General features: G+C 48.1%; 1 protein-coding gene across 6 annotated transcripts in view; it reads right to left on the reverse strand.

Moving 5' to 3' along the window:
* The window catches only part of MSI2 (musashi RNA binding protein 2), a 385,617-nt gene extending 370,937 nt beyond the window's left edge, over positions 1-14,680 (reverse strand). For 3 of the 6 annotated variants that reach the window (XM_045889216.3, XM_045889213.3, XM_045889217.3), the window contains exons 1-5: positions 14,509-14,678; positions 14,175-14,215; positions 13,771-13,852; positions 12,969-13,053; positions 8,907-8,948 (exon numbers count right to left, since the gene is read on the reverse strand). In XM_045889216.3, the coding sequence (XP_045745172.1) occupies positions 8,907-8,948; positions 12,969-13,053; positions 13,771-13,852; positions 14,175-14,215; positions 14,509-14,570 (312 nt within the window). In that variant the 5' untranslated portion in view covers positions 14,571-14,678. Of the gene's footprint in view, positions 1-8,906; positions 8,949-12,968; positions 13,054-13,770; positions 13,853-14,174; positions 14,216-14,508 lie in introns of all 6 variants that reach the window. The other 3 variants (XM_064583001.1, XM_045889211.3, XM_045889212.3) reach the window with 2 other exon arrangements.
* Positions 14,681-14,692: the final 12 nt, after the last annotated feature.

Genomic DNA, 14,692 nt, shown 5'->3' on the forward strand with positions numbered 1-14,692 from the left:
GATACAGAAGAGGAAATGCATTCCCCATGCCCACCCAGCAACCCCAAGACGAAGGACGCACGCTATCTCCCCTTCAAGAGCCAGGACCCTGGGAGCAGAGCCAGGACCCTGGGAGCAGACCCAGCCACTGCACATACCATTTCCCGAATCTCAACGTGCTATTCTATCCATCACCCCTAGGAAGGACAACAGTACCCACAAGCCGCTAGGTAAGGTCCGCGTACAATCTAGCCAGTGCCATCTTTGGGAACAGTAACAGACAACCAATGCTTATACTGGGTCACCCTAGGCCCTTCGTGTGCAATAACCCATTTAATCTCCTGAACAAATCTAGGATGGAAGTGCTGTGAAAACCCCCATTTTACAGGTGAAGAAATAGAGGCACAACACCATTAAACGATTTGTCCACAATTCCCTAGCTGGGAAGTGGCATTCAACTGTGCCAAGAAGGTTCTTACCTTCTTGGTAAGCAGTGGAAACTAAACTGAAGCTTCCTGGCCAGACCACACCAAAATCTATTCCTGTTCCTCGGCCTGAGCACTTTACAGCAGTCGGGCAAAGCACTCGAACCTAAAAATCTACCCACAGCGGGGGTAGATTTTATTGGATGCAGCGGGGCTTTGTGGTTAAGAGAGCTGAGACTTGGAATTCAGACAGACTTTGGTCCAAAGGCCAACACTGACCCTTCCTAGGAGTACGGCCCCAGGAAAGCTGCTTACCCTCCCTGGGCCTCGGTTTACCATTCTGCAAGGCAGAGAAAACACAAAGCACTGCAAAGGACTGGTGTCAGGATGAAGTTAAAGGAGATTAATCATACAGAGGCTTAGCACAGTGCCTCGAACATACTGACTCACAACAAGTAACAGCCATAATTGTGGGTTAGGATTTTTCTTCTTCATCACTGAAGGTCTCAAAATAAAATAAAGAAGTATAGCAGGCGGACACACACCCTGGGAATAACTTCCCAGATCCCTGGGAACTTGATGTTATCTACCCTTGAAAGAGAGAGAGAACAGAGATAGCTTATTGTATACGTGGGACCCAGTGGGACACCTGCCCCAGCGGGACCAACCGCCCTAGAGCCTGGGCCCCTACCATGTACCACGAGGTGCTCAGGCCCCAGCCCACACTTGCTCACACCTCTCGTATCACACGGTAGGTACAGGTCATGATCCCAAAATCTCATGTTCCTCACACCAGGCAGCCACTCTGAGAGAAAGGTGACCCCAAGCAGACCTCTGAAGGCATAGGCTTCAGAGGTCTGAGCCCCAGGGCACACACCCTGGTGATACACAGACAATCTGTGATTTCCGCACCAAGAAATGACATCTCGTTGTCTACACACAGCAAGGTCAACAACACGGCTTAGACGAGGACAGAGTATAGAACTTTGGGATTTCGTCTCTGTCATGGCCCCTAGTTAAGAAGGTAAAGAGGTGCGGAAGGGAAAACATAGAAGCAAGAGAAGGACAGAGCTCTTCGCGGTTGCCGCACACCCCAAAGGGCAGGGGTGGTATCTGCCAAGAACATCACTCCTAGAGAAGGCTCAGCAGCCAGAGAGAACACAGTATGAATGACGCAGAAGGCACAGATCCAGGGTGGGAGGGTCTCCATGAAACCACACCAGCCACAGTCCTATCCCCAGCTTCCAGATTGATCCAAAAGAGCTCAGAACATTGTACGGGGCATCTCCGTGATCGTGCACACACAAAACAGGTTCCCCAGCACATGCCAAATAAAGCCCAGACTCGTTTGCTTTGCCTGGCATTCAAGGCAACCCAACCTGGCCCCAGCCTGCTCTCCACGCCTCCACCCCGAGCACCGGGCAACACACGCCCTTCGCTGCAGCGGCCCACTGACCTCTCCTAGCCCCTCGCATTCCTGCCATTCTTCCCTCCTTCCTGTTCCTCAGGATCTGGGGCAAAGACCACCTCCTCTGAGAAGCTATCTTAGCTCTTCCTTCCTCTGAAGACCGTTCCTGCTGCTCTGCTGTGTTTCTCACACCCTCTCCTGTTCCACAGGTAGCAGCCGTCCTCCCAACCAGAGGAGCTAAGACCCTTGAAAACAAGAACCGTGTCACCCTTGCCATTTTGCATTCATTCCACCTACGTGGAGACTGATGGTGTGCGGAAGAGCGGCAGTAAAAGCTAAGGGTTTTTTTGCAATTAATAGAACATGTTTGGGCGCCTGGGTGGCTCAGTTGGTTAAGCGACTGCTTTCGGCTCAGGTCATGATCCTGGAGTCCCGGGATCGAGTCCCGCATCGGGCTCCCTGCTCAGTGGAGAGCCTGCTTCTGCCTCTCTCTCTGCCTGCCTCTCTGCCTACTTGTGCTTTCTCTCTGTGTGTCAAATAAATAAATAAAAAAAATCTTAAAAAAAAAAAAATCTTCTTTGTGTCCTTAGACTTCATTGTCCAGTGCAGACAATAAGGCATGAACCTAAATAACCGTAAAACTCAGAACAAAGCGCCTAACACAGTTCCCGATGCTAAGCAGAAACTTGGTAAAGAATTGCCCAAAGGCCGAGAACGGCAAGTGAACGCACGGAAGATACAGTCTCTCCCCGCCCGACCCTCACTCTTACCCTACTGTGGTCGCACACCTGTCAGCATGTTAGGTACTCATTCACTTGCTCAGTACTTATTTGCCCCCGTAGAGTGAAAGCCCCATGAGGGCAGGGACTTTTTGGTCTTATTCTCCACACCGTCCCCAGAACCTCACACAGGCCCTGGCACACCAGAGGTGCTCAGTGATGTTTGGTGGATAAAGATATGAATCCGTGCCCAGCACAATGCCTAACGAGTGTGTCAACAACTTTTTGCAAATTTATTACTGTTTATTATTTGCTAACTTATTATTACTGTTATTATATTATTACAGTTTGCCATAACCAAAGAAAAGGTAAAACGCTAAAGAAATCCAGAGAAAGAAGTACTACATGGAAGAGAGAGCAGAAACAGATCTGTGGAAAAGGTAACCCAAGTCGGGCTTTGAAAGAGAGGCGTGTGGTACACAGGCCAGAGCAGAAAGGACAGTGCAGGTAGGGATGCACAAAAGGGCAGCTATTCCGAGAAGGGGGAACGTGCAATTTCAAGGCAGCAAAAGGGAGAAGAGTTGAGAAGTAAGCTGGAAGAAGACACACCTTGTACAGATCTTGAACGACCCTAGCTACCTGGCTAAGAAGCTCAGACTTTGGTGGGCATTGAGGGTTTCCTGAATCCCCCCAAAAGTGGGTGCACAGAGTCAGCAATTAAAAACAATCAAACAAGCTCTTACTCAGTGAACACACCAGATCAAACAAGCAAACAGAGATGATGAACTACATCTCCCTTTTGGATTCCTGGGACTTCCAGCCAGAGAACGTTCAGGTTTAAAAACACAAAAGGAGGGCGCCTGGGTGGCTCAGTTGGTTAAGCGACTGCCTTCGGCTCAGGTCATGATCCTGGAGTCCCGGGATCGAGTCCTGCATCGGGCTCCCTGCTCAGCAGGGAGTCTGTTTCTCCCTCTGATCCTTCCCCCTCTCATGCTCTCTCCCCCGTCTCATTCTCTATCTCAAATAAATAAATAAAATCTTAAAAAAAACACACACACACAAAAGGACAGGAAGAACAGATGCCACCTCAGGGGGGCACCCAAGAGGGTCGGCTGGTTCCTCAGAGAGTGCCTCCCTCCTCCTCTCTTCTTGCAGCGGCGGAGGGGTCTCACCTGCCCGCCAAAGACATCTGACATAGAACAGAGCAGCTCCGGCTTCTCGGCAGACTGACCTTAACGCTGAAAGGAAAGCATGCAAGGCAAGGCAGAATCTCAGGAAAGGACATTTGTAGGATGGGGCGCCCCTCCTCCTGAGCGGACACCTGCTGCTGACCGGAACGCAGGAAGGAGCCGCGCTCCCCGACAAGAAAGCGGCTAAGCCACTAATCCCCCAGGGTCCTCGAGGTTGTGGACAAGGCTGCACACACACCACCACGTCCCCGCTGGGAACCAGAAACCCACCGGCAGGCTGGGTAACTGTGGCCGGCGAGGTGACAGCCGCAGATCATCCGGGATGGCACGAAGCTAGAATGACCCGACCCACCGCAGCAGGGGGAGGCCAGATGCCGAGAACTCACCCCTCGCCCGCCCTTGAGAAGCTGCCAAGGAACCACTCCCCCGGAACAGGAGGTGCCTGTGTAAAACGCTCGTGCTGTGCTGCACCCATCTGGACGGATGCATGCGTAACAGAGAACCTTCCAGGCCCCAGAGCCTCATCAGTGCACGAGACAGGAGCAGGAAAACCTGGCTTCGCTCAACCTTGCCACAACTTAGCTGTGTGCCCTCGCGCTGCCAACCTAACTTCCCCGCATGTCAGCTGCCTCCGCCCTGAAAAAGGTGGGCTGGATTCATCTGGAGCACCGAAGTCAGCATCCGGCGATGTCAGCAGGCAGGGGGCTTACGTTCCAATCAGGATTTCTCTTGCGTCATTTTCCACTGTAGCTTTTCTTATTTGACAAAGATAATTCGATAATGGGGCGCCTGGCTGGCTCCATTGCTTAGAGCACGTGACTCTTGATCTTGGGGTTGTAGGTTGGGGCCCCACGTCGGGCGCGGAGAGGACTTAAAAATGGTAGTAATGATAAATAATTCTGTAATAATGATACCAGCAGACACCTGCTGGCACCACCTTGTGCCAGGCTCCCAGCAAAGAGCTCTGCATTCACGCTGAAAACCACCCCACGCTGGGCACTACACCCCTGTTTTAAAGAGGAAGAAACTGAGGCATAGAGGGGCCCACGTGGGGTGCCCATGGTCACCCAGCTGCCAGTGAAGCAACTGGAAATAGGCTGAAGAAATGAGATCTCCATGGATCAACAGATAAGGTTCTGGCCTCTGACACGTAAGGAGGAAAATGGCAACCTGGGGAGCAGAGAAAGCTTTATGACACATGAGGATAAGTAGGGCAGATGGGGAGTTACACCCAGACTCGCCCGTGCCCCTAAGAGGTTCGACAGCCTCTTGGTTTTTCCACACGAGAAGAAGAACCCACGAGCTTGAGCAAAACTCTTGCAGGCAGCCAACGCTTCTGCCCAAAGGGACTGACAAAATGATATGACATGATTGATCCCAATCATGCCCGTTCCTCCAACAGCTTCAAATTAAGTCATCTTTTTTAGAATAGCACGACCATTTTAATTTTTTAAAAGACAGAGGGGAAGAAACTCTTACATATTTTACAAAATGAAATAATCATCCAGCGAAATAGGAAGGCACAGAACGGACCCATCGTCTTCTGATCAAAATGTACTTTGCTAATTAACGGCCACTAGTCTCCAAAGAGTCGCCCCTCGACTAGTTAATAAAGCCCCATTATACTTCACTTGAGAGGTGAACATTTACATCGCAAAGGGGGATGAATGAACTGCAGGATTCAAAGCCCTTCCTTCGGATCGCTCATTAAAATTCTGGTCAAAACGGATTTTTATTTATATGATACATTAAAGAATATTATGACAGTACTAATATGAAATCTGCTCCTCACTGCCACGGCTTTGCTTTCGTATTAAGTTACAGTTTCTTTCCACTAGTCTTGTTTTAACACCTCCACGAATATTTCTCTGGCGAGTGCTAGCAAAGAGAGACAGCCAGAAAGCAGAGAAATGCATTTTAACTGAAACCCACGCTGTATCATTGACAAGCTCCTCACCCAGCCCCCGAGGAGGGGCGCAGTTCACCTCGCACCTCGCAGTTCACCTCGCACCCCGACATGTCCACACACAGAAGTTTTATTGAAGGGAGATAAACAAAAAATAAGTAAGGGTGACTTAAACTCCTAGACTCCCTGCCAGCCAGAGTTTGGCCTCCAACACTAACTTCAGTCTGAAATCCCCGTGGCCGGGCTCAAATTCTATCAGAAAAGAACCGTTGACAAGAAAGGCACTTTCTCCCCATCCTGCCCCAACTCCCAACCAGCACACACCTCGCAAATTCCCCAGCCGCTTCCCTGGAGCTGAGCAAAGCACAGAGCCCTGTGAAAGGGTGCCCCTCCACACGGCCAGCCAGAGTCACCCCACAGGATGACATCACGGGGGTTGGGTGAATCACCCAACCAGGGACCTTCAAAGTCCGCGCACGCTGGCTACGGTTCAGCTCCTCACAGCCTGACCACCACCCTGCGCTGCGTCCTCCACCCGAACGGACAGGTGAGACCCCTAGATCCCCGCCACAGGATAGCTCACCGGGCAGGGGCCCGGTTCTGGAGCTAGGCTGCCCGTACCCCACTTCTCAGCCCATGTATGCCTCGGTTTTCTCATCTATAGATTGGACATAATCCTAGTGCCCACCTCTCAGGACACAGGCGAAGACTGGATGAGTTGATATACGTAAGGACCCTACAACAGTGCCTGGCACATAAATTCAATTAACGTCATTATGATCACTAGACCGCTCTTGGCGACTGGTATGAGAGCCTAACAAAATTAACAGTAAAAACAGCAGGTAATACATATGGTATTACCACGCGCCAGGTCTTTTTTTTTTTTAAGCACTTTACCTTTATTAATTTATTTAATCTGCAAAAAAACCCAGTAAGATGGAGTATATGAGATTCCAAGAAACCAAACGATTTGCCCACATCCACACAGCGAATGAGGGGCAGAGCCGGGATCCAAACCCAAGCTGCTGCGCTTGAAGATAACAAAAAGAAAGATGATTAAACCAACAAAAATAATGATAATGGTGACGATGGGGATGGATGAGGCCCTCACCCCGTGCCGGGCTCTTTCATTCTCCACAGCAACCTTGTGAGGGAGCTACCCCCATCACTCACCTTTTACAGAAGAGCAAACAGGCCGGGAGAGGTGGTTTGCTCAGTGTCTTGGGACCTGAGATGCAGATGGAGATAACAGATAGGAAAGTCCTTGGGAAAGGGTGCCATAAAAAGCAAGGTATTGTTATGCAATCTCTAGAACTCCACAGAAAGATGTCCTCCCCCAACTGGTATAATATTTGCTCACATCTAAAAGTCTGACAATCCACCTAAAACATCCCAGACTCCAGGTTGGGGGTGGGGGAGGGGAGGTGGACACTTTGACAAGTTCGAGAAATAGTGTATCTCGTTTTCAAGTTGAATGCATCACCGAAAAACCAAATGCCAGAGTATGTTAAAATGAAATACAGCTTTCCTGGTTTAAAAAAAAAAAAAAAAAGTGGTGGGAGTGAGGGGTGGGCAACAAGAGGGAAGAGAAAACAGGTCAAACCCATGATTTGACCAAGTCAGGGATTTTTCCAGTTTCCTTCTAGGTTAATCTGATCCTAGTTCTGGGTGATCAAATGACTAACCTGGAAATTTGAAGATTCACACTTATGGAAGAAACAGCAATTCTTCCAAACCCAGGAAACACTGCTAATTCTGGAAAGCCTCTGAAATGTCAAGGATCACACACAGTTTGAAAAGCAACCTTTACACAGTTAGCAGTCCGAAAGTTTGTGTTCAGTACAGAAATAATCTAACCTCTTCGGTTCATTGATTCCTATTATTTGCTTAATCATTAGGAGAAAAAAAATGCCTTAAGAAAGTATTTTTGCTCTATTTACTTAAGAGATTTGTGTTTCCTTTGAAAGAAAAGAAAGGAAAAGAAAAATTACATGGGGGTAAAAAAAAAAAGGAAGGAAGGATGGATCACATGGCAGGCTCCAGACCTGAAATTCTCAAAATGTCATCCACAAGGGCCAACTTTTTCTTCATTAAAGTGCTTCATCCCTCCCCTTACACAATTAAAAGGTTCCACCTGTGGGAGACTATGCTTGAAGAAATAAATGGAATTTGCAAAAGCAACAACTCTTTCCCTTTATGACCTGTAATCCGACGCTTCACCTTTTCCCCCCTTCCCTAAAAGAACGCCAAGGCCACAAGCTACAGGAAAAGTCTACCTCTCAATATTACACAGGGAGGAAAAAAGTATAATTAAAACGTGTGATTTTAACATATTAAGCCCATAAATTTCACCCTCGGTTCCAGGTAGCTCTGTTCTCATCCCCACAGCTGGCAAGCTCAGCGAAAACTATGTTAGCCACACACTTGTGAAAGAGTGAAGGCCGGGGCGCCTGGGTGGCTCAGTTGGTTAAGCGACTGCCTTCGGCTCAGGTCATGATCCTGGAGTCCCTGGATCGAGTCCCGCATCGGGCTCCCTGCTCAGCAGGGAGTCTGCTTCTCCCTCTGCCCTCTTCCCTCTTGTGCTGTCTCTCATTCTCTCTCTCTCAAATAAATAAATAAAATCTTTAAAAAAAAAAAGAGTGAAGGCCAATCTCGACCCTCTAAGCAAATCTTGTAGTACCACTCCTCCAAGGTTATAACAGACTCAGAGCTTCTCCCCCAGGCCCCAGCACTTGAAAATGTGCCCTGATTGATCCCACCAACCTGAAACCCAGACATCCAATGCCTCCTCTGTCAGATTCAGGGCTTTATGGGTCTACAAAGTCGTTTCTCCAAGGAAAGACAAGCTGTTTACTCAAATTCTACTCCTCTCCATAAACTCCAAGTTGTAAGGGCCTCAAAAGAGAACCCTCCAAAAGACAGTCACAAGGAAATGTCCAAGTTTTCCTGATAGGATCTTGGCAACGCTTAAAAAGTAAATAGAACATTTGCATAAATATTGCAACAGACGGAGCTCTGTCCTGCCACGAAGGATCAGGCTTGCCCCTGCCCCCTGTTGGATGCTCAGAACCCACCTCAGGATGGCTAAATTGCAGACGCACGCGATTATCTTGCAGAGCTCCTTGCCTGGCCTGGACTCTCACAGCCACATGCTGATACCGTGAAGGTACCTGAAGGCACCAGGTTTCAACACTTGATTGCCAGTACTCTGTTTGAAATTCAAAATCCTTGGCAACCATCTCTGAGTGCTAAAATCCTATTACTGATTCTCCTACTTACCTTGGGTTGGGCCCGACGAGGAAATGCAACTTTGGGGTCAATCTGGGGGGGGGAGGAAATGGGAAAGAAAGAGTCAATTCCAGTATTTGGAGAGGGAGAAAAAATTATGATTAATCACCTAATTATTAATCACTCATTTCTCAGGCTTATAACCCAGCTTTTAGTAACTTCTCAGGCAACTCAAAAGTTCCTTAAACTTTGATCCAAACTTTACTCATCCCTCCCACAATGTAACAAATAAAGGAGCCTCTCTAAAGTGTCCTACCATGTATTTCAACGTGTGATGTTCTTAATAAATCAGATTTCACATGTTCTTATCTAAGCAAGGGCTTCTCTTCTGCAGACACTGGACATTGAATGGTACCTGCATCTAATTTGCAATGCAGGACTGGGAGAAAAGATGGGACCATCATCCCTGAAAAAAAAAATCGTAACTTGAAAAATTAAACATAAGAATTTTTCAGCAGTCGGTAACTGGATAGGAGATCTTCTCCCCAGTGATAACTAAACAAGGCAGGTGGAAAAGGGGATGCCAAAAATTTTTTAAATCATCAACATCCAAAAACTCCCCATGGACATCCAACACTATGGCTTGAGTTCATTCATTCGTGTTGGCAAGAGTACAGTTACCTGAGTTAGCCAAAAAGACAGTTCATTCTGTAGTTAGACCACAAGAGGAAGCAGGTGTCAAAAGCTATGGAACCTAACCCAGTTCTTAAAAAATAATAATAATACTACAATAAAATAAAAGGAAACACATCCACTAAAACTACCCGGATTTTAAAAATCACAGAGTGTAGAAATCTATTAGCAACCTAAACCCAAATTACAAAAGTAAGGTCATCATGGGGAGAGGGTAAAAAAAAAAGAAAAAATTACTGAAAAAAAGAAATAGGAATCTACTGTAACAATTAGGGTATTCTTCCTACCCCAACCCCAATCAGAATGGAAAAACATCCTCCACCCCCAGATCAGACACTCAGCAGAACACATGATTCTCAAAAGGGGAATGGCTTTAAAACTCAAAACAATTCCCATGGAAGTATTTGAATCTAATAGGCTGATCCGAGGTGGGGGAAGTTGTTGGACAGAAAATATGGGGAGGGAAAGAATTTTAAAAATCCCCATTATTGGTTTTCATTAGACTTCTAAATGTTAACAAATCTTTGGGTAAAACTCTGCACAGAATATTGCTACAAGTCACTTATTTATAGGCTCTGGCTTTCATAATACAATTTTCCCCTTTTAAAATGTAAACCTGAACCTTGTTTTCAGTTCTGCTGTGGGGCAGCAAAAAGAGTAAGGCTGTGGGATGAAGCACAGAGTGGGGGGCAGGGGGGGCAAGGCACACCAGAGAGTTCTTGTGCCCAGACCTACATCCCTTAGGACACCCCAGCTGGTAAGACAAAGATTTACCACTTGTCTTAAGGTGGTTTAAAGACCTAATACAAGTCCACAGCATGTTTTTTTACCTTTAAACATCACCTGAGAAATGAGGGATTACTTTTCAAAAACTAAAATAGACAAAAATCTCTGATCTAGGAAACTAACCTCTCATCAAGATTAACATTACCGCATCTACAGGTGTACTCAGCACTGACTAGAGCTGTCTACAAGAGAGATACAACAGGTGTGGATTTTCCATTCTGTTGACCAAACATAAGACAGATGTGTCTTTTTATAAACACTCCCCCCAGAATACGGCTTTTGAGCTGACCAGCACACAATTGCAGTAAGAAGTCACCTTGTTTGTGGAGTAAAAGGTGAGGGACATGCCGGGAGAGAGACCAGGAGCTGGGGGGGAGGGATAGGAAGCCCTGAAGAAAGTGGAACGCTCAAAAATATCTAAAATTACAAAACTCGGGGCGCCTGGGTGGCTCAGTCGTTAAGCATTAGCCTTTGGCTCAGGTTATGATCCCAGGGTCCTGGGATCGAGCCCCGCATCAGGCTCCCTGCTCGGCGGGAAGCCTGCTTCTCCCTCTCCCACTCCCCCTGCTTGTGTTCCCTCTCCCGCTATGTTTCTCTCTGTCAAATAAATAAATCTTTAAAAAAAAAAAAATTACAAAACTCAAAGCCAATTCAGAATTTCTGGATGGTGGGTTTGGGATAACAGCGTGTCAGACCACCAGGCGCGTTTTTCAGTGTGCAAAGTTTACACGCTGAAATCTCCAAAGGAGAGGACAGGTCAAGGTAAGTATGGCAAATCCCAACCTTTTGCACATCCCTGTCAACTATTTTTTTAAAAAAAAACAAACAAAAAAGAAAACTACCAAAAATTAAAACATTAGTTAGTTAGGTACAGCTCTACTTACTGTAGCTACAAATCCTCTAGGAAAAGACTAGGGTACTATTTTGGATGTGAATGGCCGTTACCTAAACAAAGCTTTTAAGGTAACGGTAAACAAGATCCTCGTTTCCATGTCAATAAACCAACCGCTTCTGCCTCCTGCACTGAACGTTGAAACAAAGTCAAAATCTAGGTTATACTAAATAATAGTGACCAAAACATATCCACAAACAATTAGGGAGGGAAAACAGCACGTTTTGCACCTGATACTGAGGACTATGACCCACCAGGCACCATAGAAACCACATACTATTTCTCCTACCCAGGGTGGGGAGACGGAGTGAATAATAAATTCCTGAATTTGCCTTGAAATATTTTCCTCTTTAATTTTGCTAGCTTTTTGAAACGGCTGACCAAGAAGTCAAGGGGAAAAACACATTCCTCAGACATCCATTATCACCCTACAAATGACTGTCCCTAAAATTAAATTATCTAAAAGCGCAAAAAGGCTGGGCTGCAAAAGCTATGGCAAGTCCAGCACAATTGATAAAGCAACTTAAAGTGCCTGGGGTCCTCTCTTGAGGGCTAGTGAACATGCACCTGCCCTCTGATCAGAGAGACAAGGTGAATTTGCAAAATAAGTTCACGTGCACCAAAGGTGGCCAGGTTTCTTTCCCTTTTTTCCCTTCCCCTCAATGTTAAAGCCAAAAAGGGCTTGGAAGATCACCCTGTTCCACTCCTGTATTTTACAGAAAAGGAAACTGAGGCCCCGCCGAGGCAGGGAACAACTTGCCCAAATTCATAAAGGGCAGCTGGGACTAGACCCTGGTCCTTTGCCTTGCCCCACCACCTACCACAGTCCCAAGCAGCCCAGCACTGCATCCCAATGTCACCTCGGGGCCCCTGCTTTGGCGGACGTATAAAAACTGTAGGGAGATTCTAACAGGCATAAAGGGAAGGGAGAGCCATAAAGCCAACACAGGGGTCTAAATAAAACACTACGAGCTGTCCGCCCCCGCCCCCATGACCGTACTAAATATCTTTCTTCCCTTCTTCTCTAATCTCTACCTAGAGACTTTTCCCCCTCTCCACACCAGTCTCTGAAACCTTCTAATGCTATAAAAGTACCCACACTCAAAAAATAAAGGATCTGAGGGAAAAAAGCAAAACCAAATCACTTGGAAACCCAAGGCCTTATCAGTGTTAGATTTCACTCCATCTGGAGTCACCCACTGGAGTCACCCAGCGTGGCTCTGGGGGGGTCTCCTTCCCTTCTCAAACCACATTCCAAATCCGAGGTGCCCCAGGAGAAACCTGTTGCCTGGACCTGGGATTAGCGCCCCCTCGCCTTCCTCCCTCCTCCCGGCCCCAGTCCCTCCCAGCTGGCCACGAAGCGGGCTGTGCCTTCTAAAAGCCAATTCCCACAGCCACAGTTGGTAACGCGGCTGTGCTCGGCTGACAAAGAAAAGTTGCCTTTGCTCTGTGGTGCAGTTTCCTTGATGGTCCCTGGGCCCCGTAGATAGCCTCTCCCCGCGCAGACCCCTCCCCCAGGCCTACGCTGGGCAGCATCTGGAGCTGCAGTGGGACAGGCTCTAAACAGAAAACCCCAAACCCAGCCATGGCATCAAACTTCAGAGCCAACTCTCGAGCCCTGCTTATCACTACCCAGTTCTCAGCAGAAGCAAAAGAAAGCACGGTCCCTTTAAATGGGGCTGTCAGTGCCCAGATGGGTCCTGAACAGGGGCGAACAACAACAACGACAGAAAGCAACCTACCGTCTTGGAATCTAACTCGTGGTGGGGCTGACCTAATACTTTATCTACACTTGCTGGGTCTGCGAACGTGACGAAACCGAAGCCTCTGAAATGAGACAAAGAGGGAGAAAAACAAACAAGAAAATGTGACACCATTGAAAGCAACAAGGAGTGAGCCCTCCTGCAGAATGGAGAGCCAAAGTTGCCCCCTCGCACCCCCGCGGCCCACAGCCCTCCCCCAAGCCCCCTCCGCCTCGCAAGAAAACGCATCAAGGTTAACCGGGGAAGTGGAACGGGGGCAGGGCGGGTGGAGGTAACTTGGAAAATGCTGGTGTCTCCACTCTTTCGCCACCTCAGTCTCCTTCTCCTCTCCTCCTCCCCTTCCCTTTCTTAACGCTTTGTTTTATTCCGAAGAAAACCCGGCGCTCAGAAGAGATTCATCCAGCTTTCTAAAAGGGGCAGAAGAGTTTAGGGAGCTGGGAGTATGGGGAAAGCATACATTAAAAAAAAAAAAAAAAAAAAAAACTATGTAGAAAGTGAATGAAGCTGAATGTCATTTTAAACAGGAGAAAAAGAAGCGACGGGAAAAGGACTTCAAGCAGAGAGATGGGCATCTCTGTATCCAGAGTTCAGCCCCAATTAACAATAACCTTTCGGGTTATGGGGGCGGGCGTGGGGGGGGGTGGAATAGAGCGACGTTCGAAACTAGCCACATGCCTGAGCCCCATTCTAAATCCGCTTAGCTACTTCCGAAGACACCTCCAAAAATAACACTTAAACTTTGTTCTAAAATAAAGACAAAATCCAGAAGAGAATGGTTTACCTGGAGCGTTTCGTAGTGGGATCTCTCATGACCATACATTCTCTAATTTCTCCAAATTTGCTAAAATAGTCTCTAAGGCTATCTGTAGAGAGAGAAAGAGAGAGATGGGGGGGGAGAGAAGGTGTGGGGAAAAAAAAGCAATGCAAATTTTGATCAAGGACAAAAACCAAAAGTAGTTTTCTGTTGTTATTCTGTTTTGTTTTTGCATTTTTTGCACACGCGGGGGAAATTCGGCAACAGAGGTCGCGTAGAGGGCTCGGAAAGGATTTGCTATTTAAAAAAATAACCTTGCACAGGAGAAGTGGGGAGCCAATGGCGGGGGGGGGCTCCTACGCCGGGATAACAAAGAGCAATAAAGAAGCCAAGAAGGGGGGGACCCAGACGTCCCCCCCTCCCTCCCTTACCTGGTGAGGTCTGCCAGCTCAGTCCACCGATAAACATTTTACTAGAGGGAGAAAACATAACAGAAGTGAGCACCGATGTCAGATCGGCCATTTTGACGTGTAACTTACAAAAGCTAAAAGGAAAGCGGGGGGGAGCGAGCGAGCGAGAGCCGGGAGGTGGGGTGGGGGAGAAGGTGACGGCGAAATGCAATCCAAAGGTGTGTAACTTCCACGGGGGGGGTGCGCGGGAGGGGCGGGGGGGCGCGGGAGATGCCCGGCTCCGCGCACCGCCGTCCCCGCCGCTGCAAGGAGAGCGAGCCCGAGGCGGCGCGGTGGGCAGCGGCTGGAAACTTACCCGGGGTCGTGCTGGGAGTCGTTGGCGCTGCCCGAGGTGCCTTGGCTCCCATTTGCCTCCATATCTGAGCCCCCCCGCCCCCCCACCCCCAAAAAACCGAGCCCCACAGCGATCGGAGCGGAGCGGCGGCCGGCTCCGAGCCCCGAGATCTCCCGCTCCCTCCTCCCCCTCCTCCTCCCCCCCC

The sequence above is a fragment of the Mirounga angustirostris genome, unplaced genomic scaffold, assembly GCF_029215605.1.
Source record: "Mirounga angustirostris isolate CCGP_5_RB_7025 unplaced genomic scaffold, mMirAng1.0.hap1 SCAF_17, whole genome shotgun sequence".
Taxonomy (NCBI): Eukaryota; Metazoa; Chordata; class Mammalia; order Carnivora; family Phocidae; genus Mirounga; species Mirounga angustirostris.